The 27792-nt window shown below is 37.9% G+C and overlaps 1 protein-coding gene across 3 annotated transcripts in view; it reads right to left on the reverse strand.

Moving 5' to 3' along the window:
• The window catches only part of abca2 (ATP-binding cassette, sub-family A (ABC1), member 2), an 80851-nt gene that overhangs the window by 9531 nt on the left and 43528 nt on the right, over positions 1 to 27792 (reverse strand). For all 3 annotated transcript variants that reach the window (XM_048187517.1, XM_048187518.1, XM_048187516.1), the window contains 33 exons: positions 25906 to 26252; positions 25664 to 25823; positions 25310 to 25438; positions 25038 to 25205; positions 24801 to 24897; positions 23661 to 23834; positions 23075 to 23177; positions 21564 to 21678; positions 21244 to 21434; positions 20969 to 21119; positions 20639 to 20843; positions 20366 to 20524; positions 18904 to 19084; positions 18519 to 18731; positions 18236 to 18432; positions 17831 to 18010; positions 15978 to 16153; positions 15732 to 15852; positions 15367 to 15648; positions 14519 to 14731; positions 13619 to 13721; positions 13163 to 13488; positions 12176 to 12389; positions 11062 to 11167; positions 10860 to 10971; positions 9460 to 9520; positions 2133 to 2307; positions 1916 to 2031; positions 1637 to 1784; positions 1185 to 1308; positions 972 to 1104; positions 764 to 884; positions 485 to 663 (listed from right to left, as the gene is read on the reverse strand). In XM_048187517.1, coding sequence (XP_048043474.1) covers positions 485 to 663; positions 764 to 884; positions 972 to 1104; positions 1185 to 1308; positions 1637 to 1784; positions 1916 to 2031; positions 2133 to 2307; positions 9460 to 9520; positions 10860 to 10971; positions 11062 to 11167; positions 12176 to 12389; positions 13163 to 13488; positions 13619 to 13721; positions 14519 to 14731; positions 15367 to 15648; positions 15732 to 15852; positions 15978 to 16153; positions 17831 to 18010; positions 18236 to 18432; positions 18519 to 18731; positions 18904 to 19084; positions 20366 to 20524; positions 20639 to 20843; positions 20969 to 21119; positions 21244 to 21434; positions 21564 to 21678; positions 23075 to 23177; positions 23661 to 23834; positions 24801 to 24897; positions 25038 to 25205; positions 25310 to 25438; positions 25664 to 25823; positions 25906 to 26252 — 5480 coding nt within the window. The remainder of the gene's footprint in view (positions 1 to 484; positions 664 to 763; positions 885 to 971; positions 1105 to 1184; positions 1309 to 1636; positions 1785 to 1915; positions 2032 to 2132; positions 2308 to 9459; positions 9521 to 10859; positions 10972 to 11061; positions 11168 to 12175; positions 12390 to 13162; positions 13489 to 13618; positions 13722 to 14518; positions 14732 to 15366; positions 15649 to 15731; positions 15853 to 15977; positions 16154 to 17830; positions 18011 to 18235; positions 18433 to 18518; positions 18732 to 18903; positions 19085 to 20365; positions 20525 to 20638; positions 20844 to 20968; positions 21120 to 21243; positions 21435 to 21563; positions 21679 to 23074; positions 23178 to 23660; positions 23835 to 24800; positions 24898 to 25037; positions 25206 to 25309; positions 25439 to 25663; positions 25824 to 25905; positions 26253 to 27792) is intronic.

Raw genomic sequence — 27792 nt, forward strand, 5'->3', positions numbered from 1 at the left:
TTGAATATATTTTAAAATATAATTTATTTCTGTGATGGCAAAGCATTCTTCTTGTTTTAAAATTAAACAATATTTATTGGATGTTTATGCTTAAATATTTAACAAAAGGGTAAAACTGCAGTATAAACTTAATTTAAGATATATTCTATATTCTGTCAAAAAATATCTTGTATTTTCAGTATTGAAAATTAATCAATAGTGTTGTTAGCATAGCAACATGCTAACATCAAAACTTCCTTAAAACAGGTCAATTAAAAAAATATTACTTGAGAAATATAAGTGTATAAGATAAGACTTGTTTGAATTAAGTTTAATTTTTCTTATTCCTGGGCAAATTGTTTTTTTTGTTTGTTTTTTTTAAATATAAATTATTGGTTTATGCTTAAAATATAACAAACAGAGTAAAAGAAAATCAACTTTTAAGTTATATTCTTCCAAAAAAAAAAAAAAAAAAAAAAAATATCTGAATGTCTGAATGTAGCACCTGTGTTCCTGGATAAAGGCTTCTCCCCCAGTTGTGCTCTCATCTCCTGTCAGCATTTTGAAGGTGGTGGTCTTTCCTGCTCCGTTTACTCCCAGCAGCCCAAAGCATTCCCCAGGACGGACCCCCAGACACAAACGGTCCACTGCCAGGATCCGGCCCATCTTACGAGACTTGTACACCTGTAAGGAGACGCAGGCTCTAAGAAGATCAGATCGACGGATTCAGGTCTGAACAGACAGGGTTAAGAAAAAGTTTCTAAAATGTCATGGAGTGCCTGACCTTGGTTAGGTTGTCGATCTTCAGCATGTCACTGTCAGCATCTCCCCTCAGCACTCTTCGTCTCTCACAGGCCACATCAACATCATCGTCATCAACTGGCTGACTGCTGACAGGCACTCTCCTTCAGTGAGAAGAAATCAGTGACCTTTAGAACATTTTCCTTTTTAACTGTCAAAGACACAAACATTGTATACAATCAAACACTCACTGGGCTTTCCTGAGGAAGTTGTACTGGCACAGAATTGTAATGAGAAAGCCAACAAAACCCTCAATGGTCATTGCCACCAGTCCCCGTGTCACAATGTCCCATTCAAATGGAGACTTCACCTTATCAAACTGGCCTGCAGGGAAAAGAAGGTATTTAACCATTTGAAAAGAGCAAAGGAAACAGTGCCCTGGGATGGGGAATGCACAAACACACCTATCTTGGCGTAATACTCATTGATATACTCATTGTAGGCCATCTCCATCAATCCATGACCAAGGTTATAGTTAGGAAAGATGAGAAAACAAGACTTCAGATAGCTGTTTACCAACTTCAGATCCTGTGATGTAAGAAAATACAAAACAAAACATATATTGGTGATAAAACGCTACATTGTTATATGATATTAAACATTATATATGATCGAAGGTCAAGAACACTGAGATGGGATGGACCAAATCCACTATTTAAGTGAGATACAGACACTTCATCAAAATAATGAGCATGACATCACAATAATACTGTCACAGAAAAATGCCTAATTAAAAAAAATCAAATCAAGTCTTGCTATTGCCTTTAAAAAGCAACAAGACACCATATTATATACAATATACCTGCCATGAGTGATAAAAATTTATAATGCTAAACAATTTCTCTCTCTGATGTACCTTGTCATGCTCAAACAGCTGTAGGAGGAAAGTGGCCACCGTTGCTGTGATGCCAATGAACAGATTAATGACTATGAGGAAAACATAAGCAGTGCTGGGCACCTCAAACCAGAAAGAGGCTGGATACATGATGGGGGTTATAGACCAGCTAGAAAGAGAGAGTGAAATGTCACATTTTATGTGGGATTTTCAAGACTTGAATAAAAATGACAAAATGACAAAATGTTTTATTTATTGTCACTCCATGTCTGACAGAGTCTTCATGCAGAAAGAGCTTACCCATAAAGAAGGAAGAGAGAGATCACTGCTGGGAAATTTGTAGGTGACGTGTACGCAGGAAGGTCGAACACAAACAGAATTAGGACACAGCACGTGGCTGGAACCAAGTAGTTCAGCTAGCGAAGAAAGGACAAAAGAAAATTGTGTGTAAACAATTTAGCCCTCAGGACTGCTCTTGAATAGACAAAAAATCCACATAGTCTCTCGTTCACCCTACCATGTCCCATATGTAGTTTGCTAGCCAGTAAGTGACAGGGTCACATCCGCTGACAAACTGCAGGTGTTTGGCCTTGGTGGATTTTTCTGCTACCAGGAAGACCACGAAGCTCGCTGGCACAAAGGACATTGCTACAATGATGAAGATGGCAATAACCACATCAGTGCCCTGGAGCCTAAAAGAGATGGAGAGCGGATATTAAATCAGAAAGAGCTTTTTAAAAGAGCTTTTCTCTAAAGGGCTGGCTCTCAACAAGAAACATATTGCCAACTGAAATAAAACTGAAATAAAAGTACATGACATAAAGCCTTTTACAGTAATTGGTTAAGCACTGGTTTAAGACAAACCAGAGCTGTACGCAATTTAAATTTTAATAAATCTTTTTTTTTTTTTTACTATATGTACAGTATATATATATATACAGTCCCCTCCAAAAGTATTGGAACAGTGAGGACTATTCCTTTATTTTTTCTGTAGACTGAAAACATTTGGGTTTGACATCAAACAATTTATATGAGACAAAAGATTCATGTTGAAATGTTCAAAAGCTGAACATTTCAGCTTTTATTTCCAGGTATTTACATCTGGATCTGATACACAACTTAGAAGATATAACCTTTTGTTTGAACCCACCCATTTCTCATGTGACCAAAAGTATTGGAACATGTGACTGACAGGTGTGTTTTGTTGCCCTGGTGTGTCCTATTACATTGATTATTCAAACAATAAATAGCACTAAATGTCTGCACTCAGTTTCAGATTTGGGTTTTGCCTGTGCAGACTGCATTTATAGTTAGACGTGTAACCAACATGAAAACCAGAGAGCTGTCTATGGGTGAAAAACAAGCAATTGTGAAGTTGAGAGAAGATGGAAAATCAATCAGAGCCATTGCACAAACATTGACCATAGCAAGTACAACCATTTGGAATGTCCTGAAGAAGAAAGAAACCACTGGTGTACTAAGTAACAGACCTCGAATGGGTAGACCAAGAAAAACATCAGCTGTTGACGACAGAAACATTGTGAGAGCTGTAAAGAAAGACCCTAAAACAACTGTTAGTGACATCAACAACCTCAAGAGGGCAGGAGTGAAGGTATCACAGTCTACTGTCTGCAGAAGACTTCATGAACAAAAGTACAGAGGCTACACCAGAAGATGCAAACCTCTCATTAGCAAGAAGAATAAGAAGGCCAGGCTGGAATTTGCCAAAAACTACAGAGACAAGCCTCAAACATTCTGGGGCAAAGTTTTATGGACTGATGAGACAAAGATTTACCTCTACCAAAGTGATGGAAAGGCTAAAGTTTGGAGAAAAAAAAGGATCTGCTCATGACCCCAAACATACAAGGTCATCTGTGAAACACGGTGGAGGTAATGTCATGGCTTGGGCTTGCATGGCTTCTTCTGGGACGGGCTCATTGATCTTCATTGATGATGTAACACATGATGGCAGCAGCAAAATGAACTCTGAAGTGTACAGAAACATTTTGTCTGCCAATTTACAGAAAAATGCAACCAAACTGATTGGGAGATCCTTCATCATGCAGCAAGATAATGACCCAAAACACAGTGCCAAAGCAACAAAGGAGTTCATCAGGGGCAAAAAGTGGAAGGTTTTAGACTGGCCAAGTCAATCTCCAGACTTAAACCCTATAGAGCATGCATTTTACCTGCTAAAAAAAAGACTGAAGGGAGTAACCCCCCAAAACAAACAACAACTGAAAGAGGCTGCAGTGGAAGCCTGGAAAAGCATTACAAAAGAAGAATGCAAAAGTTTGGTGATGTCAATGGGTCATAGGCTTGATGCAGTTATTGCAAGCAAAGGATTTTCAACTAAATATTAAGTCTTATTCACTTTAATCTATTTTAAGTTAATCTGTTCCAATACTTTTGATCACATGAGAAATGGGTGGGTTCAAACAAAAGGTTATATCTTCTAAGTTGTGTATCAGATCCAGATGTAAATACCTGGAAATAAAAGCTGAAATGTTGATCTTTTGTCTCATATAAATTGTTTGATGTCAAACCCAAATGTTTTCAGTCTACAGAAAAAATAAAGGAATAGTCCTCACTGTTCCAATACTTTTGGAGGGGACTGTATATATCCCTAAAATAGCTATTTAATGTTTTTTTTTTTTTTAAATGCATATTTGTATGAGTATACGTGTATGTATGAGTATATTATATTAGTTAAAAGTGTTAACCAAAGGTAAGCAGGGTTGGTAGTTTTTGTTTGTTTGTTTTTTTGTTTAGAGAAAAGCCTTTCTAGGGACCTGAGATGTAAATTAGCATATACAGCATATATTCTTTATGTACAATGCATATTTTTCAGCTCTTTGGCTGGAATCATGTTTTCTGTACTGTCCCTATTTAAAGACACCATGAAATCAAAATTGACCCTTTTTTTTTAAATACTGTATAGTCCCCCTGTAGTCAATAATTTTAACCCTTAAAACTTATCTTTGATCACCAAAATGACATATTTAAAAAAAACAATCCAGTGAAAAAAAATTATTCATGCCTTAAAATAGCTTGAATGTAACACTACACCCTTGCTTCATTTAATATATGCGGATCTATGAATATGATAATTAGCCCCGCCTCCACTCACTTGCACAAGCTCAGAGATCCACACGGTCAACTTACTGAGGTAAACGCAGCTGCTTTTTACAACATCAGACACATAACGGTAATTAATATGATTAGCCTTTTGTTTGACCAGCAACACATTATTAGCTGTTTGATAATGTAATGTTACACAAACCATGTTCCTGTTCGCATTCTGAGTCAGACAGCTGCCTTCTAAAATTCTTAGAAATGCTTTGAACAACTCAAAACGTCAGAGGAGAAAGTCATATAGTTAATCATAACATCGTAATATACATCATATCCCTGCTATATTGCTAAATCTACCCGATTTTTCATAACAGAAAAATCCCCTCTTGAAAATCCCTTGCTTCAGAGCGGTCATATTAAAAACACCACATAGACATATAAACAACATTAAAAAACTGGATTTTCACCACAGGAGGACTTTTGCTGTGCACATCATTATTTTCTTAAAATGCATGTGTCCTTGTGATCTTAGTGGCATAAAGACAGGACAACCTGTCACTCACATGAGATCACAGCAACAGCACACCACAACGATCCAACAATCCAATCAATTCTCTATGGAGAATTGATCTCAAAATCAAGTCCCACCTTTTTTCTTCTTGTTCGAGAAGCAGTTTTACTTGGATATACAGGTGCATCTCAGTAAATTAGAATATCATGAAAAAGTTATTTTGTTCCCCCTGTAATTTAATTCAAAAAGTAAAATTTAAATATATTCTAGATTTATTAGACAAAGTAAAATATTTCCAGACTTGTTTGTTTTCATTTTGATGATTACAGCTTGCTGCTCATCAAAATCAAAAAATCAGTATCTCAAATTATTAGAATATTTAATTTCAAATTCTATTAAATTACCATTCTCAGGGTATAAATACTGGGTTTAGGTCAGTAATCCCAACAGCAGTCATGGGGAAGTCTGCTGACTTGACAGTTGTCCAGAAGGCGATCATCAAGACCCTCAACAATGAGGGTAAGCCACAGAGGGTCATTGCTGAAAGAGCTGGCTGTTCGCAGAGTGCTGTGCCAAAGCATATTCATGCACTCTAAAAAATGCTGGGTTGTTTCAACCCAAATTTAGGTCAGATATGGACAAACCCAACCGTTGGGTTAAAAATTTAATTTAAAAATTTAACCCAACGGCTGGGATTGTCCATATTTGACCCAAATTTGGGTTGAAACAAGTTGAAAGTTGACTGGAAGGAAAAGGTGTTGTAGGAAAAGGTGTACAAAGGTGTACAAATGAAAGGGATGACCGCAGGCTTGAGAAGATTGTCAGGCGAAGCCGATTTAACCCTCTGGAGTCTGAGGCTGATTTGGGGCCTGGAGAAGTTTTGACATGCCCTGACATTTGTGCTTTTTTCAGTTGTTCATAAACATATTAATGACACAAGTGTCATTACACTGTATTCAGCACAAACTAGGCTACCATAATATGTGAGGAACATGTGTGTACATGTTTGTGTTTTTGAAGGAATAACGTTTATGCGTGGTTACTGAAAAAACAAAAAACTTAAGTCACTGATATAAGGCCAATAAAAGTATATTAAATCTGTGTTCACAAGACTTTTGGGTATTGAAGGTTGTAGACTAGAGTTTTTGCTTCAAAATTATGTAAAAATTATGCTGACTACTCTTTCATTTATAACAATATACTGATTTAGTTTTTGTAAGACACTTTTTGCCAAGAAACACGGTATGCGAGGAGGCGTGAATCTCCATGAATAATGGCTCATTCTCACCTGTGAAGACAAAAGAATTGAATAGTAATGACCTGAAAAGACTTGCATATTAATGAGGCATTTCAGTCAGGTAGGCTGTGAAAAAAAACTTCTGTGATGTCTCAAGCTCATCATGGTATATGAAACATACAGAAAAATTTTATTACAATATAAAATAATGGTTTTATATTATACTTTAAAATATAATGTATTTCTGTGATGCAAAGAGTCTGAATATAGGCTTTTAGTTTAAAAGCATGCACATTTGGAGAAATATAGGATTCTCATATGTTTATGTCAATTTTCTATACAGAGGAGTTATTTTTTATTTAATATTCATTGTTATCTCTATGAGCGCTGGTGTTTGCAATTCATACTGCAGCCGGAGGGCGCTCTGTGCATTTTAGTCCACAAATTCACCTAAGAAGAAGACGATATTCCATGAATGGTGTTTACCAATTCATACTACAGCCGGAGGGCGCTAAAGAAACAAAAACTCACTTAAAACTTATCAATAGAAGAAAACAAACAGGAATTTACTGAATGTCTTCCAGAGATCGCTAACCATGGCTTTTTCATCCAGATAAACAATTTTCAAGGCAATAAATACACGATTGAGATGATGAATGCATGTGTTGTCTCTGAATTTGCCTGTGAATAGCGCTGGCTCCGTGGGTGTGGCCGCATTAGTGGGTAATGAGCTGAATCACGGACTTCTGACATGGCTCTCTTTTCATACAGATTACATAAACACAGAATGTTTGTTTTCGATTTGACTTGCACGATTTAAAACCTGACATTTCAACGTTTTGTTAGACATAAGTATGAATTTTTTGTGATTAGTATTCACTAAGTTACACTTCATTTTCTGAGAACTGTCAGATTGGACTTCGTTCAGAGGGAGATGAGAGATCACGCATCATGTTAGTTTTCTTTATTTTACAAAAAGCACAACATTTTGTTTTTACTCTGAGTGTATACAAATAAAAGGAGATATTCTATAGTTTCAATTGATGTATTACTTATGTCTCTATGACAAAAAATGACAGAGTATTTTAAGTCTGTTTTGCTGCAATGTGAAAAAAAACCTGCAAAACGCGCCGGCGCGTTTTTAGACCTCAGAGTGTTAAGAACTTAGGAGAGCTTCAAAAGGAGTGGACTGAAGCTGGAGTCAGTGCATCAAGAGCCACCACAAACAGACGTCTTCAGGAAATGGGCTTCAACTGTCACATTCCACGTACCAAGCCACTTCTGAACCAAAGACAACGTCAGAAGCGTCTTACCTGGGCTAAGGAGAAAAAGAACTGGACTGTTGCTCAGTGGTCCAAAGTCCTCTTTTCAAATGAAAGTAAATTTTGCATTTCATTTGGAAATCAAGGTCCCAGAGTCTGGAGGAAGAGTGGAGAGGCACAGAAACCATGTTGCTTGAAGTCCAGTGTGAAGTTTCCACAGTCAGTGATGATTTGGGCTGCCACGTCATCTGCTGGTGTTGGTCCACTGTGTTTTCTGAAGTCCACAGTCAACACAGCCATCTACCAGGAAGTTTTAGAGGACTTCATGCTTCCTTCTGCTGACAAGCTTTATGGAGATGCTGATTCCATTTTCCAGCAGGATTTGGCACCTGCCCACACTGCCAAAGGTACCAAAAGCTGGTTCAATAACCATGGTGTTACTGTGCTTGATTGGCCAGCAAACTCGCCTGACCTGAACCCCATAGAGAATATATGGGGTATTGTCAAGAGGAAGATGAGAGACACCAGACCCAACAATGCAGATGACCTGAAGGCCGCTATCAAAGCAACCTGGGCTTCCATTACACCTGAGCAGTGCCACAGGCTGATTGCCTCCATGCCGATGCAGTAATTCATGCAAAAGGAGACCCAACCAAGTATTGAGTGCATAGAAATGAACATACTTTCAGAAGCCTGACATTTCTGTTTAAAATATCTTTTTTTTATTGATCTTATGAAGTATTCTAACTTATTGAGATAGTGAATTGGTGGGTTTTTGTTAAATGTGAGCCAAAATCATCACAATTAAAAGAACCAAAGACTTAAAGTACTTCAGTCTGTGTGCATTGAATTTATTTAAAGGTGCTGTTTTTCGTGGTTTTTTGAAGCTTTGATTGTGTTTATAGTGTGCAATATAACATGTGTTCATGTTTCGTGTGTAAAAAAAACATAGTATTTTTCACATCATTTACTTATCTGTATACTGCTGTTTCCACTGTCATAAAAACGGGCTGATGACTTCCTTGTTCTATGAAGTCCCTCCTTCAGAAATACGTAACGAGTTCTGATTGTGCCAGCGGTTCCTGTGTTGTGATTCAACAGCAGTTTAGCGCTCCTTGCCCGGAAAGGTCACGCCTCTTACCATAACGTGGAGATGCACGCGCTCAGTGTTATTGTAAACGTCTTTAATTTTACCCTATCAATTTGAGCCGGAATCAGACCCGGTGATTGGACTGCAGGATGAAAATAACAGCGTTTCGACGACATGGCGACAAACACACTCTACAAATGCAACTCTTGTGTATTCCTGTGGGCGGAGGTTAGTCAAAAAACTGTTTTAGTGACGTCATTAAAGAAGGAAGTAGAGGGATGTAGTCCAAACTGGCCGTTCGATGTAGGCGACTTCTGTTAAATAAAATATCTCGCTTGGCATTGAACTTTGAGCATTAAAATTTTACAGATTTTATTTATACTCTAACAACAACATTACACACTAACTAAAGTTTGAAACATGGGATCACGAAGAACGGGACCTTTAAAACACGAGTTACACAATTTGATTTGAATTACTGAAATAAATGAACTTTTCCATGACATTCCAATTGATTGAGATGCACCTGTACTTCACGATAGCGAAGAAAAGACTATTGCAACTTCCATTTCATGCCGACTTAAAATAAAACAATAATAATAATAATAAATAAGCAATGAGTGTTTAAAGGGTTGGAACAGGAAGCAGAGAGGAGAGTAAGAGACTTACAGATAATCCAAAGAAAGGCTGGCACTGGTTCTGTTCATGGGATGATTGGTCACTGTGATTCCTGTAAACGTGAGCATATACAGGATTTTCAGTGCATCTAAACAATCTTTATGACAAAAACCAACAGAATTAAGATGACTTAAAAAGAAGACAGTAAAACACGCACAATTACAGAGGAAGAAAACAATCAATCAAAGTTTTCAATCAGTTTCTTAGGGGTGTGACGAGACCGGTATCTCACGAGACGAGACGAGACTCAAGATTGAGATCACGAGACGAGACGAGACGAGACAAGATTTTTACACACTATTTTTAAGAAATCCTCAAAGGCGAAATACATGACTAGAAAAAATATTCTGCAGGTGTATTTGTAATGTTTTAACTAATCATCTTGTAATGAATGTCATTTCAGTTCTACTTTCTGAGTATGAATTATCATATGCAGTAAAAGACAACAATACTCAAATACTGTAAAAGGTTTTGCCACAAACTCAACGGACTTGTCTTCTGTATGATTTCAGTCTCTTCAGACCTTACTGTATGATTTATGAGCTTCTACAACTTTAGACCTCCTAACTGAACTCCTTTCCACAAACTGATCATAGAAATAAAAACAGTATAAATAAAAATGGTAACGCTTTACAATAAGGTCTCATTTATTAACATTAATTAACCAACATCAACTAACAATGAGCAATATATGTGCTACAGTATTTTTTAATCTTTGTTTATGTTAGTTAATAAAAATAGTCATTCATTGTTAGTTCATGATAGTTCACAGTGCATTAACTAATGTTAACAAATGAAACCTTATTGTTTGCGCTTAATAAGATTAAGAGAAAACTCTTATTCATTTTTATGGTAACACTTTACAATAAGTGCAACCATAATCGCACTCTCTCAATATTCAAAGTGCAAATAAGACCAAAATTTTCTTTGATACAGAGCTAAGAGATGGTTACAACTACACTGCCCAGCCTAAAATAGCTTTCATATTGAGAGATATTTGCATTCATCAGGCAGCCGCTTTAAAAATGCAGGGTATTGAAATTACGTTTGAATGCGCGCTCGCGTTTACTTTCACTTTCAGCGATCACTCGTACTCTGTAAATATGGAGCGGCGGCGACCGTTATCCAACTGAATTAAATGTTTTTTATTTAAATACAAAGCAAAACAACAGTGGAGGCGTAATGTAAACGTAGCAGTGGCATATTCTTTCCTAATCCTCCTAACCCCTCTGTCATGGCAATATCACGAGACAACTTTTCGCCTCGGCGAGAAATCTCGTCACATTTTAGTCTCGCGAGATCTCGTGACACGAGATCTCGTCACACCCCTACTGTTTCTACATAAACACTCCTAGCTAATTAGCTTCAGCTAATTCAGCCAGTGAACTCACCGTATGCAGCAGGGTTTCCTTTACTACTGGGCAGATTGGCTCGGAGGATGGCATTGTTGAGGACATTTAGGTAAGTGGGCATACTGTGATATCCTTTGTTATTGTAAAGCACCTGCAAATCAATACAAAATCATTAAACCTATGATGAAATATTAGCTATAAAAATATATTAGCTATAAACAGAAAAGATGCTCTGACTTGCCTGTGAGGATCGCCTCACTGCTATTTTGCGCACCATAGGTTGTGTTTTTCTCCCAAAGGATGCTGGGACAGATTTCTGAATGTTTCCTACAGTAAAGCCTCCATATCTTCAGGATAAAAAAACATGCAGTTTTGAGTTAATTTGAGAGGTAAAAAATGTCTAAAATAGATGAGATCTTAAGTTAAAGTTGGCCTGAAGTGGAAATTGAGGAAATCTGTTTTCTAAATGCAATTTTTGTTCTTATTTTCAATGATTCATCCATGCATGTTTTGACATTGTACTTTTTAATGAAAATGCTGACCAAAAGAGTCAAAACTCAATATTCTAGTGCCCTTTGTCAGACTTCTACAATCATTTAGTCCACTTAAACGCCACTACTTTTTTAAATTGACCCAAAACACACATTCAGATCTGCCTCCATCCAATCAACAACTATTAGATTGAACCAAGACCGTGCTACACTTTTTTCTTTGAAAATCTGTTTGACTCGTATGTATGTCACAATACGGAAGAGAAGTTCTGTCGCTACTTCTGTTACATTGAGAATTTAAAGGAGTAATATTTTGAAAAAAAATAAAATAAAATAATAATAATAATAATAATTTTTCCTTAACGTCTAGAAATAAGTATTCAATACACTCCACCATAATAACATTCAAAACTCAAAGCGTCCAGCCACTCCAGAAAGTCCATTTATCAAAATTGAACTGCACAAACTAGTTGTCCAGAAATCATTGGTTTGCAGTGATGTCATAAGGATAAATACACAAGCACATTTATAAATGACCAATCATATTATACCATACTACAAAATATTCAGTATTCAGCAACTTGGACTGCCCTGTCACTTTGATAGCATTGCAAAGATGCTCATTAAAAAACTTTATTGGATCTGGCAGCAAACCCACAAATTCAGAATAAGTGTTTCACATCTAAAGAGGGTGTTTATATAAAACTATTAAAGGTACAGTACCAAAAAACAGCCATCTTAATTATGCCACTAAAGGTCTAAATTACTATGTTTGTGGTGTAAAACACTTTAACAATAGTAGACCTTAGGAAAATAAATAAAATAGGATATTATGATCACTTTGACACCCTTTCAGAAGATTACCTGTGTAATCTGAGACGATCAGAGGTGTACAGGAGATATTCGGACACGTTGCGACCTGTGATGTCCACCAAGATGTCTCCGGTTACTACCTTCATGAGGGGCGGTCGGCCTCCGACTCCACTGGGGCAGGAGAAGCCCGTGCCCTGCATGGAGCAGATACAGCGCACCGGCTCTCGAATGGTCAAGGGCAGCGTGGGGGGAGATGTCGCCATCTCTGTGGGAGCACAGCAGGGTGAGAGGAAGAATACATATTACACAGCTTCAGGGAAAAAGACAGAGTCGGCACACAGGATGTTTCAGAATAATCTACAATTATGCAAGGAAAATACATTTTTCACTTTTAGCATTAGTCAGCAGGTGTGCAGCACAAGAATTAATTTCAGTCTTTGCTGATATCATCTCCAAAGTTGAATCATTTTTTTAGTATGAATCACTATTTTTCTTTTATATTTATTGGCTGCCTATCAGTGTTCTTTTTTTTTTTTTTTTGGGCAATATTTCATCATATCATATTCATTTATTTTTGTCAATTTTACTTAAAATTACTAAAATGGCATCTAATATTAATATTTGATGAAAAAGTGCAAAATAAACCAAATTAAACTGATCAAAAGTGAAAGGTAAAACATTTGTAATTTTACAAATGACTTCAATTTGAAATAAATGTTTTGAAGTTTCTATTCTTCAAAAAATCCTGAAAAAAAGTATCACATTATTAAAAAAACAAAAACAACAACAACGGTTTTCAACATTGATAAAAACAAGAAATGTTTCTTGAGCATAAAATTAGAATGATTTCTAAAGGATCATGAAAATTCAGCTTTGCCATCACAGGAACAAAATGTGTTAAAATAGAAACGGTTATTTTAAATTGTAAAAATCGCTAAAAATTTAGATACTGCTGCACTTTAATTTTAAATTTCTAATGTGCTGAGCTTTGATGAAAAGAAAACAAGCATATTGAACCATACACCTGTAAACTCTGACCTCGGACAGTAGTAGGAGGAGCGGCAGTGTAATTCCAAAGGCCATCTTCAAAATGGGCCTCTGGGTCATCAGAGGGGGCAGGAGAGGGCGGCGGGGGCACAAAGTTTGATAAAGGCACACCCTGTGTGAAGGAATCCAAACACATAGAGTCAAAGTAGCGGGCTGCCAGGGTTTTGGAGTTGTTTGCATAAGGATTCAGAGTTTGAGCCAGCTGGTCCAGAGTGCTGTTGAAGGGAGTTTTCAGTACACAAGTCGCACCAACTCCAGAGGGTAGACGGAGGGTGTTAACAATCCTCTGTGGGCCTGCGTCTGGAGAAAGTTTACTCCTGAAGCAAAAAAAGGTTGAGAAGGATTGAGAGAGAGATGATGTGTGTGTCTTCATTTTCCTTTAATATAATCAGTTCTTACTGTAATTAACTGGCAAAGAAGTCTTTAGATATTTAAAGTGTTATTTACCTGTACTGAAGTCTGTCTTCATTGGCATATGGGATAAAGTTTCCACGAGGCTGTGTGTAGTTGTGATACTGAGATGGAGACAGAATCAGGGGAGGAAGGTCACCTACAAAACCAAAGAGAGACCATCAGATTCAGAACAGCCTTCACTCAAGACTAATTAAGATCTGCATCATTTTAGTGCCAGATAACCACTGCTCTGATTAAATTCTATCATCTCCATAATGATATATTAAAAATGATACTGCCCCTTAAAATAGTTCAAATCAAAGTTAGTGGTTCTTTCATTTGGAAAGCATTTAATGCTCAACCAAGGCTGCATTTATTTGATCAAAACTATAGTAGGAATATAATGGTGGAATATTATTACAATTTTTAATATTGTTAAATAATATACAATATTTAAAACATCTGTTTTCAATTTTAAATAATTATATTGTAACTAATTCCTATGATGGCAAAGCTGAATTTTTAGCAGCCATTTCTCCAGTCTTCAGTGTCACATAAAGCACAGGAAACATTTTGTATTATTTTTAATATTGAAAATAAGCAAAATAAGCACAATAAGATATTTTGGTGGAAACTGATTTTTTTTTCAGGTTTCTTTGATGTTCAAAAATGTTCAAAAGAACAACATTTATTTGAAATAGAAATCTATTGTAACATCATAATTGTCTTTACTGTTATTTTTGATGTCAAACTTTTAAATGGTAGTGTATACATTATTTTTCCATTAGATTTCCAACAAAAATAACTATATTGATATATATAACGTTAAATTCCTTGATATAAAATCACGTATGTCGTGATATAACATTTTGATCACACTGCCAACTCCTACATTCACTATAAAAACAGCACATACAACAAATCACAGCTCAAGGTGCCCTGTGTCCTTCTTACCAATCTCAGGCACAGATAGAGCTACAGTCATGGCCACACAGACAAAGAAAGCAGGCAGCAGGATCTGTGAGAAAATGCCCTTGGTGTTCCTCTTCGCGCAGTGAAACCTTTTCACTATCAGCCCGTGAAACTGCCGAAGTTTCAGCCACCAGCCCTCAAGCTTTAAGCTGCCCTGGCCGTCCAGTAAGGTTGGCTCCGGAGAGGACTCTTCATCTGGAGCACAGAAGGTATATACTGTAGTACACTGAGTGGTAGGTAAGCACTTTATCTGTTACCTCCAGGCCATTCAGAGATGCACTTGTCTCACACAGACTTCCACTTTATGTGTCCAGAAGCGGCAAACAGGAATAGACAAAATGTTCTTTCTAAAAGCTTCAGAAAGAGATATAACCACAAAAAGAAGTGGCTCCTAGTGACTTTCTGCCCTGTCTACCAACACAACTACCAACCGAGCTATGAATGAAGAAAAGTGTCTACAAATACTACCCAATTAAATAAAAAAAGAATAATTATTAACAATTAGGGCTCTCATTTGATGAAACATTTTAAAATGTTTAATAAAATTTATTTAATAACACTTTTCTGTAGTTAATGTATAAAAAGGAAATGACAAAGCTAAATAATATGTAATTATGTTAATAATTTGTTTCTAATTATTATTAGTTCTAATCTGCTATTAAAGACAAGGTATCATCTGTGGAAGATGTAGTACCATAAAATGTTTGTCCAATCATTGCATTTGGTTTGAATACAATGTCATAACATAACATAACATAACATAACATAACATAACATAACATAACATAACATAACATAACATAACAACATAACGTTAACATTTTCCTCACCTCTGAGACTGGCTGAGTCAGGATCCTGGCCATTGTCAAACAGTGGGCAGTAGTCTCCATAGAATTCAGAATAGAGTCCCCCTTCATCCCCTCTCACTGAGCCCAGAGAAGAGCCCGACTGCAGGGACGCTTGGCTTGGGCTCAGCCTGGAACACATCATCAGGTTACTGAGCTCCACCTCTGGCCGGATCATGGCAGCAGCTGGTGCGCCCTCACTCTGTGGCCCTCCTAACAGATTAGAGGGCTTCCCAGCTGACGCTCCGCCGGGAGAGTCCTTCATATCTGACAGAGAAAAAGAGAGAGATATGAAATACGAACCATAAATAAAATCTCATGGCTTCAACAGATCTATCCGACCATCTAACCTGCATCGCTGTTCTCCAGTGACAGATCCTCTTCTGATACCTTCAGAAAGACCTCCTCCAGTGTCGTGTCCATCACACCAAAGCTGGTCAAGGCCAAGCTATCCAAACTCTGCTCCAGAGCCTTAGGAAAATACAACCAACATATGTGTCCATCAGCAAATGCTTCATATTCAATTTAATAATTTTTTTGATGATATCAAATTATCTTTCAGTCTTTCCAACCGTCTAAAAACATTGTTAGTGTACCTGAAACAGCCTCTCGAAACAGCCTTTCTTGACAGCCTCTGACGGTAGGACATAAGAGAGCTCAGTGTTGGAGTCGGACACTAGCAGGCAGGAGGCAATGTACTGGCGGATGAACTGTGTTACTCTGCTTTCTGAACATGGAGATATCGAAGAGGAGGGAGAATGGCTCGACTGATCTGAGAACAGAAACATGATGTTGGGCCACGGCAGATGAAAGAGCAGAAGAAAAACTAGGAGATTTTTCTTCAGCTCTTTTGATATTTCATTGTTTATTTATTTTTTCATAGAGACATCAGTACCAGTATTAGTATCAGTAATACTGGCCTTCATTCATAAAAAGATGCCATTAAAGAAATATTTAAAAGTTGTTTCTACATTAATTTGGAGAGTAACTGTGAAATTATTACAATATAAAAATATTAAAAACTCCAACGTTCATGATTAATTACTAGGGGTGTGACGAGACAGGTATCTCACGAGACGAGACGAGACTCGAGATTGAGTTCACAAGACGAGACGAGACAAGATTTTTACACACTATTTTTAAGAAATCCTCAATGGCGAAATACATGACTAGAAAAATATTCTGCAGGTGTATTTGAAATGTTTTAACTAATCATCTTATAATGAATGTCATTCAGTTCTACTTTCTGAGTATGAATTATCATATGCAGTAAAAGACAACAATACTCAAGTACTGTAAAAGGTTTTGCCACAAACTCAACTGACTGACTTCTCTTTTGTATGATTTCAGTCTCTTCAGATCTTACTGTACATGATTTATGAGCTTCTACAACATTTGACCTCCTAACTGAACTCCTTTCCACAAACTGATCATAGAAATAAAAAATAAAAATGGTAACACTTTACAGTAAGGTCTCATTTATTAACATTAACATATTAATCAACATCAACTAACAATGATCAATATATTTGCTACAGTATTTATTAATCTTTGTTTATGTTAGTTAATAAAAATAGTCATTCATTGTTAGTTCATGATAGTTCACAGTGCATTAACTAATGTTAACAAATGAAACCTTACTGTTTGTGCTTAATAAGATTAAGAGAAAACTGTTATTCATTTTTATGCTAACACTTTACAAGTTGAAACCATAATCGCACTCTCTCAATATTCAAAGTGCAAATAAGACCAACTTTTTATTTGATACAGAGCTAAGAGATGGTTACAACTACACTGCCCAGCCTGAAATAGCTTTCATATTGAGAGATATTTGCATTCATCAGACGCTTTCAAAATGCAGGGTATTGAAATCGCGTTTGAATGCGCGCGCGCGTTTACTTTCACTTTCAGCGATCGCGCGTACTCTGTGAATATGGAGCGGCGGCGACCGTTATCCAACTTAATTAAATGTTTTTTATTTAAACACAAAGCAAAAGGACAGTGGAGGCGTAATGTAAACGTAGCGGTGGCATATTCTTTCCTAATCATCCTAACACTCTGTCATGGCAACATCACGAGACTACTTTTCGCCTCGACGAGAAATCTCGTCACACTTTAGTCTCGCGAGATCTCGTGACACGAGATCTCGTCACACCCCTATTAATTACAGAATTAATTACTTTTTTTAATCAATTGACAGCACTAATTTATATATAGTAAATATATAAAACAAAAATGTTCTAAAAGTTTTAATTTCAGTAAATAATTGCATTGATTTATAATTTTAGAATATATCAGGGAATTTTAGTACATTTATTGACAGGAAGAAATGTGGAGAATCAAAAAGGGAAATGATGTAAGCTGGACTCAAACTCTCAATACCCACATGACAGCTCAGACATTAATAATTACAATTTTCTAAAATGTGCAAGTCCACAAATGAGCATACCTGCAGTGTGTGCATCACTCTGTTTCTTGACAAGTGTGAGTTTGTAGCCGTCTCCATATGTGCTCTTGAGGAACAGTGGAGAACCACAGCACTTGAGCTTGCCATGAGAGATGATGGCAATACGGTCTCCCAGCAGATCAGCCTCATCCATGTGGTGAGTGGAAAGCAGGATGGTGCGACCTGCTCACACACAGATTCTAGTTTTGGACTGATCATGTATTTGGAAACTGATTCAGCATATATACTACCATTGAAAAGTCTGAGGTCAACAATATTTCACAATATTATTTTTACTGTATTTTTGATCAAATAAACGCAGCATTGTTGAGAACAAGAGATGATTAACATTACCAAACCCAAACTTCTGAGTGGTAGTGTATTCGTCATTAGCAATGACAGGATCACCTTGTTTATATTTAAGGATGAGGTCCCAGATCGCTCGACGGGCATATGGGTCTACTCCTGCCGTGGGTTCATCCAAAATCACTGCCCGAGACCCACCTACAAATGCAATCGCCACCGACAACTTTCTCTTCATCCCCCCAGACAGAGTCTGAACCAGACTGTGACGCTTGTTGGACAACTCAAGATCCTCTATCATCCTGTGAATTCCAACACACAGACTCTATGAACTTGGGTCTGGGCATGAATAAGTAAGTGTTGACAAAGTGCGAGTGCGTTAACCCACTTGTCCATCTCCTTGCGAATATCTTCCTCAGCCATGCCCTTCAGACGCGAGTAGAACCACAGGTGTTCCTCCACACTGAGCTTGTCAAACAGAACATTGTGCTGGGGACACATGCCCAAATTCTGCCTGATGCGCTCCATCTCTGTGCGGATGTCATGGCCATATATGGTGGCAGAGCCAGAAGTGGGTGGAAACAGTCCTGTGAGAATGGACCTATGAAAGATTTATTGGATAATAAATTTTCTGCAGGACACTTCATTTTCATACATACATCCAATTTTCAGGTCGCAGGGTGCCAATGTCAACCTCAATAACAAGCACAGTATGGGTTCAGAGGGTATGAACCACTCTAACACACTATGAAACACAATATTCTAGCACTCACATAGTGGTGGTCTTGCCAGCCCCATTGTGTCCCAAGAAAGAGACAACTTGGTTCTCATGCAGGTTTAGGCTCAGTTTGTTTAGGGCCAGTTTTTTGCCCGTCTTGTAGACTTTGGTCAGTTTGTCTATGCATACCACCAGCGGCAAGTGACTGGGTTCTTCTTCAATTCCACGAGTTTCCTCTGAGCAACAAATAGACATAAATTTAGTAACAAGCTTAACATTTTTCTACAATTTACATTATTTCTACACAGCACATTCTAACTTTAACAAAGAGTGTAAGCTGATAATGTAAACTGAATTTAAATGTTTGAAAGACAGTTTGAAGGTCAAGTTGGACAGAATAATAGAATGATAGATAGAATGATAGTACGACTGAATGATAGATAGAATGACAGAACAAACAAAACAATAGAATGCATGATAGAACGAACAAACAATAATCAGAATGTCAGCTTGACAAATATAAATAAAGTACTAATATGAATAATCTAAACAGGTTCTACATTTGTTTCAATATATTTTTACATTTTTGGAGGATAATTGTTAATTTTTAAAGGTGGTACAGAGGATGTTTTGTTTTATACATTTTTGCAATATTACTTGAAACTGTCTTTACTAACTGATGAAAGACTATTTATTAGGTGCACTGAAAGTAATAATATTAATATACATCATCTGTGCATGAGGTAGGGCCTTAAAAACATCAGCCAATCGTTTACGCGATCATCGCGTAAACGATTGGCCCTCTGGCTTGTCAATCACTGCCATTGTGAGAGACGTGCGCAGATTGGCCCTCTGACTTGTCAATCACTGCCATGACGTTCCTTGTGAGAGACGCGCGGCTGCGCGCTCTAGTAACTTTCCACACTCCGCATGCAATGTTTTTGTCCGGAGACAGGAGTAACAACTGCAGATTATGAGTCACCTGCGGTGAGTCCGACATAATGAATCCACGGCTTTAGGCCGTGCACACACTTAACGAATGTAAGGCCGATTATGAATGTAAATTGATACTTATGACTGATCGCGCTCAAACGCGTCCAGTCAGAGCCAGTTGCGTTCAGTCTGCGATTACAGTCGGTGTTCAAATTCCATGTGAAAGAATATAAATCTGCTTCAGGAGCAGGAAACAATCGCTGTACGTTGAGCACAGTCTTAGAATGTTTTAGCTAGTCGTTAAATGTGTGCCCGGCTTAATAACACAGCGAATGCCAGTGGTAAACAAACACTGAAGGAGGGGGGTTGTTCTTCCGCATGCGCTCATTTCAAAAACTCAGTCGACGAAAACATCCCCTGTACCACCTTTAATAGATTCACTCCTAATTGTGTCTCCCGGCTCACCCCTGATTCATTCAGAATTACTAAGTCAGAACTGTTATCCATTAGCCCACACAGCGCATCATTAGTCTGTTATCCCAAAATGTCGACATACAGTAACTGATCCGAATCAAGAGTCATACCTGAGCGTCTGTGTTCCATAGCACAAGCCTGGTCCTCCTCCATCACACTCAGCCTGGTGCTGCCACTCCACGGCCAATCCCACGTCTCTATGCGGCCGCTACCTAACCAATAGGATTTCTGCAAGGGAAAATACCATGGCCGGGGTAGTCCGTACATCCCTGGAAGAGAAAAAAAACATTAAGAAAACCAAAACCCAATACTATAACATTGTTTACTGAACAAGAATGTGGGCAGTGTTTGCACTGCAAAATAATGACAGTACTGCAGCTTACCTGGATGAACAGCCTCGATATACCAGGTCAACACACCGTATACAATGGCATCGATGGTTAGCATGACCATAGACAGCAGGAGGTTGAAGTCATCGCCCTCTACAGGTGACTGGTTGAGAGTGCGCCACTGGATTCCCACTCCAGCAACTTCATACAGGGCAAAGTACTTAGACCCCAGACCGAACGCTGTGGTAGACATTAAAGACTGCAGACACACAGAGAGAGAGAATCACAAATGAGAGAAACAATATAAAAGCCTACTATGAAACCAACAAATACATTATGTGCATGTATTGGAACATGGGAGTGATTCATGGGAGGTCTTCATACCGCTATGCACTTCTCAAAGGCAGTGATCTTGTCGTGAGCCACCTCTTCTCTTATGGCCACATACATGTAGGGCACATAACTCAGAAAGTAGATGATTCCTCCACATGCTGAGGCCAGTTTTGCTTTAGAGTACAACACCGACACCAGGAAACTTCCCCAAAAGAAATCAGAGAGAACATTTACATGACATTAAACAACTTTCGACTATTGTTACTCATTGAAAAATGAATGTAGGTAGTGAGGGAGTAAAAAATAGGTACGGCACACTCCAGTACCAGAACATGATGGTGGCGACGGCGTAGACTGTAAGGAACAGCCAGATGATAAAGGGATCGCTGTGGAGGAGGACTTTGCCATATTTCAGTATGGCAGTGAGGGCAGTCACAGAGATCGAAAGCTGCACAAATCCTGTGATGAACCAGGCCACCCAGTGCACTGCGTTATTCAAGCCCATCATCTTCATCACCTGTGGTAAAAGACCTTGCATCAACCATGGCACCACTCTCAATCTCTCTCAGGTTTATTAAGGACACTGCTTCAGTTTCTCGGAAGAGGATTTTTTGTTTTAAAAGGACAGTTCAGACTATTCTCTCACCTCTTTCAGTCTTTGCTCTTTCTCTGCTACGATGTGCTGGATCATCATGGCCACAGAGTAGACCCAGGATATGACCATACACAGAGGCATCATGTGCTCGATAACAAACAGGAAACTGCAAATGGAAACACTTGTTACAACTCCTCCCTAGTATTGACCCCTAAAATGCTAGTAGCTGTAACTACTACTTATAAACTCCACCAGTACAAAGCTATTATTAACCAGAGTTTGTGAGATGTTCTAGTAGTAGTGTCTTTATTAATCCCCTTGAGACATTTGTCTTCAGTGGATTTGGACATAGGTGTTCTAAATACACAGAGGACTAAATTGAGCTCAACTCAAACTCGCCCATTTCCTGAGCACCGTGGCGCAACACAATGAAGCATATGCCAACGGTTCAGGCATTTAATAATTTACATTTTCTAAAATGCAAACATTCAAAAGGGGTCAGTAAGATTTTTTTCAAGGAATTAAAACAGATTCATCAAGGATGTATTAAATTGATCAAAAGTGACAGAAAAGGCTTTTATAATGTTACAAAATGTCTCCTCTTCAAATAAATGCTGTTCTTTTGAACTTTCTATTTGTCGCAATTTCCACAAATATTAAGCAGCACAATTTTTCAACATTGATAATAATAAGAAATGTTTCTTGAGCACCAAATCAGCATATTAGAATGATTTCTGAAGGATCATGTGACACTGAAGACTGGAGTAATGGCTGCTGAAAATTTAGCTTTGCCATCACAGGAATAAATCTAATTTTTTAAAATATATCAAAATAGATAAGGGTATTTTAAAATGTAATAATATTTTCACAATATTACTGTATTTTTGGTCAAATAATTGCAACCTTGGTGAGCATAAGAAACTTATTTTAAAAACATTAAAAAAAATTATACTGTATATATTTAAGCTGGCAACCTAAACCTATGGCCTGAAGGTAGCATCAAATTTTAGATTTTTGTACCACAGTAATGTCTCCAAATGAGCAAATGATATAAAAGATCATAACACCCAATATGTTTATACATTACGACTTTCTAAATATTAAAGCTTTCCTTTAATTGTAGTAACAAACATCAAGGACTTTTTCCTAAAATCTACCCACATCTGTTTGGTCTTAAAAGTATTAAGAAGTGGATCAGAAGAATCCCACCATGAAATAAACTAAGATGAGTCTATGATTGTCCTCTTTCCCCTGAAGGAGACTGACTAATGCTGTGTCATCTGCAAATTTAATGCTGAGTGGAAGCAGAGCGGGAAGCTTGCGTGATTTAGCCTGGAGCGAGGGATGTTTTTTTTTTTTTTTTTTAAATCTCAGCATCTGTGTTCTCTCCGACTCCAAGATCATTCAGAAACCACTCCATCACACGCATAAAAAACATTAATACAATGCAACTGAACGTCTGCAATTCACCATTCTTAAACACAGTGTTTTAGGGTATAAGCAGTCAGACTAAAAGAAAAATGAATACAAAGTATACAATAAAAAAGGAAGACCAAGCTCACTCGTCTCTAGTGTAGCATGGATAGGGAAACATCTGCACATAGTTTCCAGGCTCCACAACATCATGGCCCACAAACGTGTTTATGATTGCCCGCTCAATCATATCTAAAAGAGGAAGAAACATGGAAATGTCAACACAAACCATCAAGTTAACAGAACTGAATTTACACACAGCAGCTTCAAGATATTGCAATGAGCTTTGATCCGCTTTTCTGTGCTCCTGAATGAGCGCAGCTTCCACAAAAGCCAAACCAGCACTTTATTGACTGGTGCACTAAGCTTTACATAACCAGGTGCACTTTTTACCAGAATAACTTTCATTTTGAATAAAACATCAACTTCATCCCACTTTTCTCATGCCAATTCAGTACACTGTGGATGTTGTTTCAGAGCGAATGATTTATTGCTTTATCAACAGTTTTGTAAAAAATGTGCACCAATGGCAGAATAATGCCAATAAAATCAAAAGTTAAAAGTGCTCACAGCTTAAGTAGTTTACAGCAAATACAAAACAATATCTGTTTTTGGATATCTTATCCTATGAATACATCATTTTTTACAAAGTCCTGCTAAGTCTTCTTATCATACCTTGGATCCACACAAAGCCGTAAAGGAAGTAGAATTTGCCTCCTGTGTTCGGCCCAGGACGCCAATAAGCTCGGCGGATTTCATTGGTTTTCTCTGTGAAGCTGGAGTTCTGTCGAATCTTATACATAACGTGGGGTGGCAGAGATCCATCTTTATTGGTCTGGAAAATAACACCTAGAGAGAAAGCACAGATTAAACATATGGCTGCTGGCTACATTTAACAATGTATGACTAAAGGCTAAATGAATCATGCAAATGTAGTTTTAAGGTGGAATGGATGGGTTATTCACACAAAGCTTGTTAAGAAATAGCTGAGTCATATTTCACCCCAAAATCATAATAAAAAAATAAGGACACACTTTAGATTAGAGTCCAGTTCTCACTATTAACTATGACTTCTGCCTCAATAAACTCCTAATTACTGCATATTAACAGTTAGTAAGGTAGTTGTTAAGTTTATGTATTGGGTAGAATTAAGAGATGTAGAATATGGTCATGCAGAATAATGCATTAATATGTGCTTTATAAGTACTAATAAACAGCCAATATCCTAGTAATGTGAATGCTAATAAGCCACTAGGTAATAGTGAGAATTGGACTCTAATCTAAAGTGTGACCTTATTTTTGTCTATACTTGAAGAAAATAAAGACTACATTGTGCATTGCAACATATTTTCAGGAAATTTTTATCCCCTCGATTCTCAATACAATAAAAGCAATCCAATATTTTCAACTATGATTCTCACCCTTATTTTTTTTTTTTTACTGCATTTTATAGTTATATACACACTACACAGTAGAACAATATTTAGTTATATAATGATGTATTATTTATTTTAAAATACAGAACAAATACATTTACAATTTACAATACAAATACAATTTACAATAACAAATAATTGACCATTTCAATGATATTATTTGAAAGTAGAAAAAACGTTTTGCAATAAGGTGATGGAAATTTAGGGGAAAATGTGTTTCACTCTCATTAAAGTACTGTCACAATGTAAAAATATTACTGTTTCTAAAAATTTGCTTTATTTTCATGTATTTTCTAAGCAATATGACCAGCACATATTCTCAATAAGTTCCATTAGAATCACTTGGGGAAAACTTTAATGAGATCTATTTATCACTTACTTGCAAAGACTGAGACATTGTCCTGGTAGGCCTGGTTCAGTGTGTAATTGACAATACTCTCTTCATCAGGGAAGCCTCTGAAGATATCCACACTGACCTGAGGAATATAGAATCAAAATTGATTTCTTGCTGGACACAAAAATCAGAAATATATATTTTCCTATCATATAAAGAATGCAAATGACTTTTGAAAATTTGTATTCATGTCAATTCTATAGTGTCAACATCAAAACACACCTTTGACATGAAGTTTGTCCAGCCACAAGCAGCATTATCAATGGTGTGCAGCTGCTCCAGGAGAGTGGTTGTGTTTGGCAGGGTGAAGTTCTCGTCCAGCAGACTGTTCATTACCTCACTGTCTGAGACGTTCAAAAGTTCATGGTGCCTCTTCAGGTCTGCAATGAACTACGACAGATGGAAAAAAACAAAAGAAATCAAGCACATGCACAACATAAAGTGCTATTCAAACTAAAAAAAGTTAAATTAGTGACTGAAATACAGAATGTTACCTGCTGGAGCCACATCAGGTGATTTTGCAATTTGCCCTCCTCTAAGAAGGCCCTTAATTCAGCTGAGATGTTGAGCCACACACGGGCATAGTGAGTCACATTACCCACAAAAGCAAACGTTTCATTGGCCTAAAGAGAAAAAAAAACCTAATTAACCCACCTTGGGTACAACCTAAATTGAAAGAAAGAATGACCAGTAGAAAGTTTTAATAGGTGAATTGGATTCTGGAGGAATTAATCTCTGTTTTTTTTTTGTTTTTGTTTTTTTTGAATGGTTTGGGCTGCAAACCCAATTTCTATGTTATAAATGCTCAGACTTTTTCCACCTTAAAACAACTTAGAGTCTGGACTTGCCTTTTGTATGACCTTGTCCACCTCTGAGCCAATGGGAGAGTAGAGGATTTTGGGATTTGTTGTCATGAGATGGACGAGTAATCCCAGGTTTCTTTGTTCTTTGCTGGTAAAGCCCAGGGAACTCATATTGCCCTGTTTCAGAGCTTCTGGCTCAATAATCCTAATAAAACAACAAAGATTATTAAAAATAACATTCACATTTCACATTCAAACAGGTAACACACCCCAACAACCATATACACCTGTTATTCCCACACAGAATGGGCTGAAGACCTGCCCACAGCTGAACAAAGGCAGAAAACTGTGATCTAGGGTTTTCAGCCTCATTTCCTGTGGCTCCCTCTCCTTCCTCCACAGGGCTGTCTGTTGCGTTGGGACCCCATGTTGTTGTGTTAGAGCTCCATGAGGTGGTGTTGGCTATAGGAGGAGGCTGGTGGCCTGCACAGGCCCCTTTAGGGAGCAGTCTGGCCAGACCTGACAGCAGATCCACATCCCTCAGCAGCCGTTCCACATCAGCTAGGTTCTTCAGCAGAGCCCCAAGGTGGGACTGATCCAAGAGTCCAGACATGTTAGACTGTTCCAGACGTAACTGAGGAGGGAGGGAGGACAGGAGGGAGTGACATATGGAGAAAAGAAAGAGGAGAAAGCAATAGGTTCAGTATACAGGTGCTGGTCATATAATTAGAATATCATCAAAAAGTTGATTTATTTCACTAATTCCATTCAAAAAGTGAAACTTGTATATTATATTCATTCATTACACACAGACTGATATATTTCAAATGTTTATTTCTTTTCATTTTGATGATTATAACTGACAACTAAGGAAAATCCCAAATTCAGTATCTCAGAAAATTAGAATATTGTGAAAAGGTTCAATATTGAAGACACCTGGTGCCACACTCAGCCAATTAATCAGCTAATTAACTCAAAACACCTGCAAAGGCCTTTAAATGGTCTCTCAGTCTACTTCTGTAGGCTACACAATCATGGGGAAGACTGCTGACTTGACAGTTGTCCAAAAGACGACCATTGACACCTTGCACAAGGAGGGCAAGACACAAAAGGTCATTGCAAAAGAGGCTGGCTGTTCACAGAGCTCTGTGTCCAAGCACATTAATAGAGAGGCGAAGGGAAGGAAAAGATGTGGTAGAAAAAAAGTGTACAAGCAATAGGGATAACCGCACCCTGGAGAGGATTGTGAAACAAAACCCATTCAAAAATGTGGGGGAGATTCACAAAGAGTGGACTGCAGCTTAAGTCAGTGCTTCAAGAACCACTACGCACAGATGTATGCAAGACATGGGTTTCAGCTGTCGCATTCCTTGTGCCAAGCCACTCTTGAACAACAGACAGCGTCAGAAGCGTCTCGCCTGGGCTAAAGACAAAAAGGACTGGACTGCTGCTGAGTGGTCCAAAGTTATGTTCTCTGATGAAAGTAAATTTTGCATTTCCTTTGGAAATCAGGGTCCCAGAGTCTGGAGGAAGAGAGGAGAGGCACACAATCCACATTGCTTGAGGTCCAGTGTAAAGTTTCCACAGTCAGTGATGGTTTGGGGTGCCATGTCATCTGCTGGTGTTGGTCCACTGTGTTTTCTGAGGTCCAAGGTCAACGCAGCCGTATACCAGGAAGTTTTAGAGCACTTCATGCTTCCTGCTGCTGACCAACTTTATGGAGATGCAGATTTCATTTTCAAACAGGACTTGGCACCTGCACACAGTGCCAAAGCTACCAGTACCTGGTTTAAGGACCATGGTATCCCTGTTTGTAATTGGCCAGCAAACTCGCCTGACCTTAACCTTGACCTTAATTTAGAAAATCTATGGGGTATTGTGAAGAGGAAGATGTGATATGCCAGACCCAACAATGCAGAAGAGCTGAAGGCCACTATCAGAGCAACCTGGGCTCTCATAACACCTGAGCAGTGCCATAGTATGATCGACTCCATGCCACGCCGCATTGATGCAGTAATTCAGGCAAAAGGAGCCCCAACTAAGTATTGAGTGCTGTACATGCTCATACTTTTCATGTTCATACTTTTCAGTTGGCCAAGATTTCTAAAAATCCTTTCTTTGTATTGGTCTTAAGTGATATTCTAATTTTCTGAGATACTGAATTTGGGATTTTC

This window comes from Megalobrama amblycephala, linkage group LG4 (assembly GCF_018812025.1).
Source record: "Megalobrama amblycephala isolate DHTTF-2021 linkage group LG4, ASM1881202v1, whole genome shotgun sequence".
NCBI lineage: Eukaryota > Metazoa > Chordata > Actinopteri > Cypriniformes > Xenocyprididae > Megalobrama > Megalobrama amblycephala.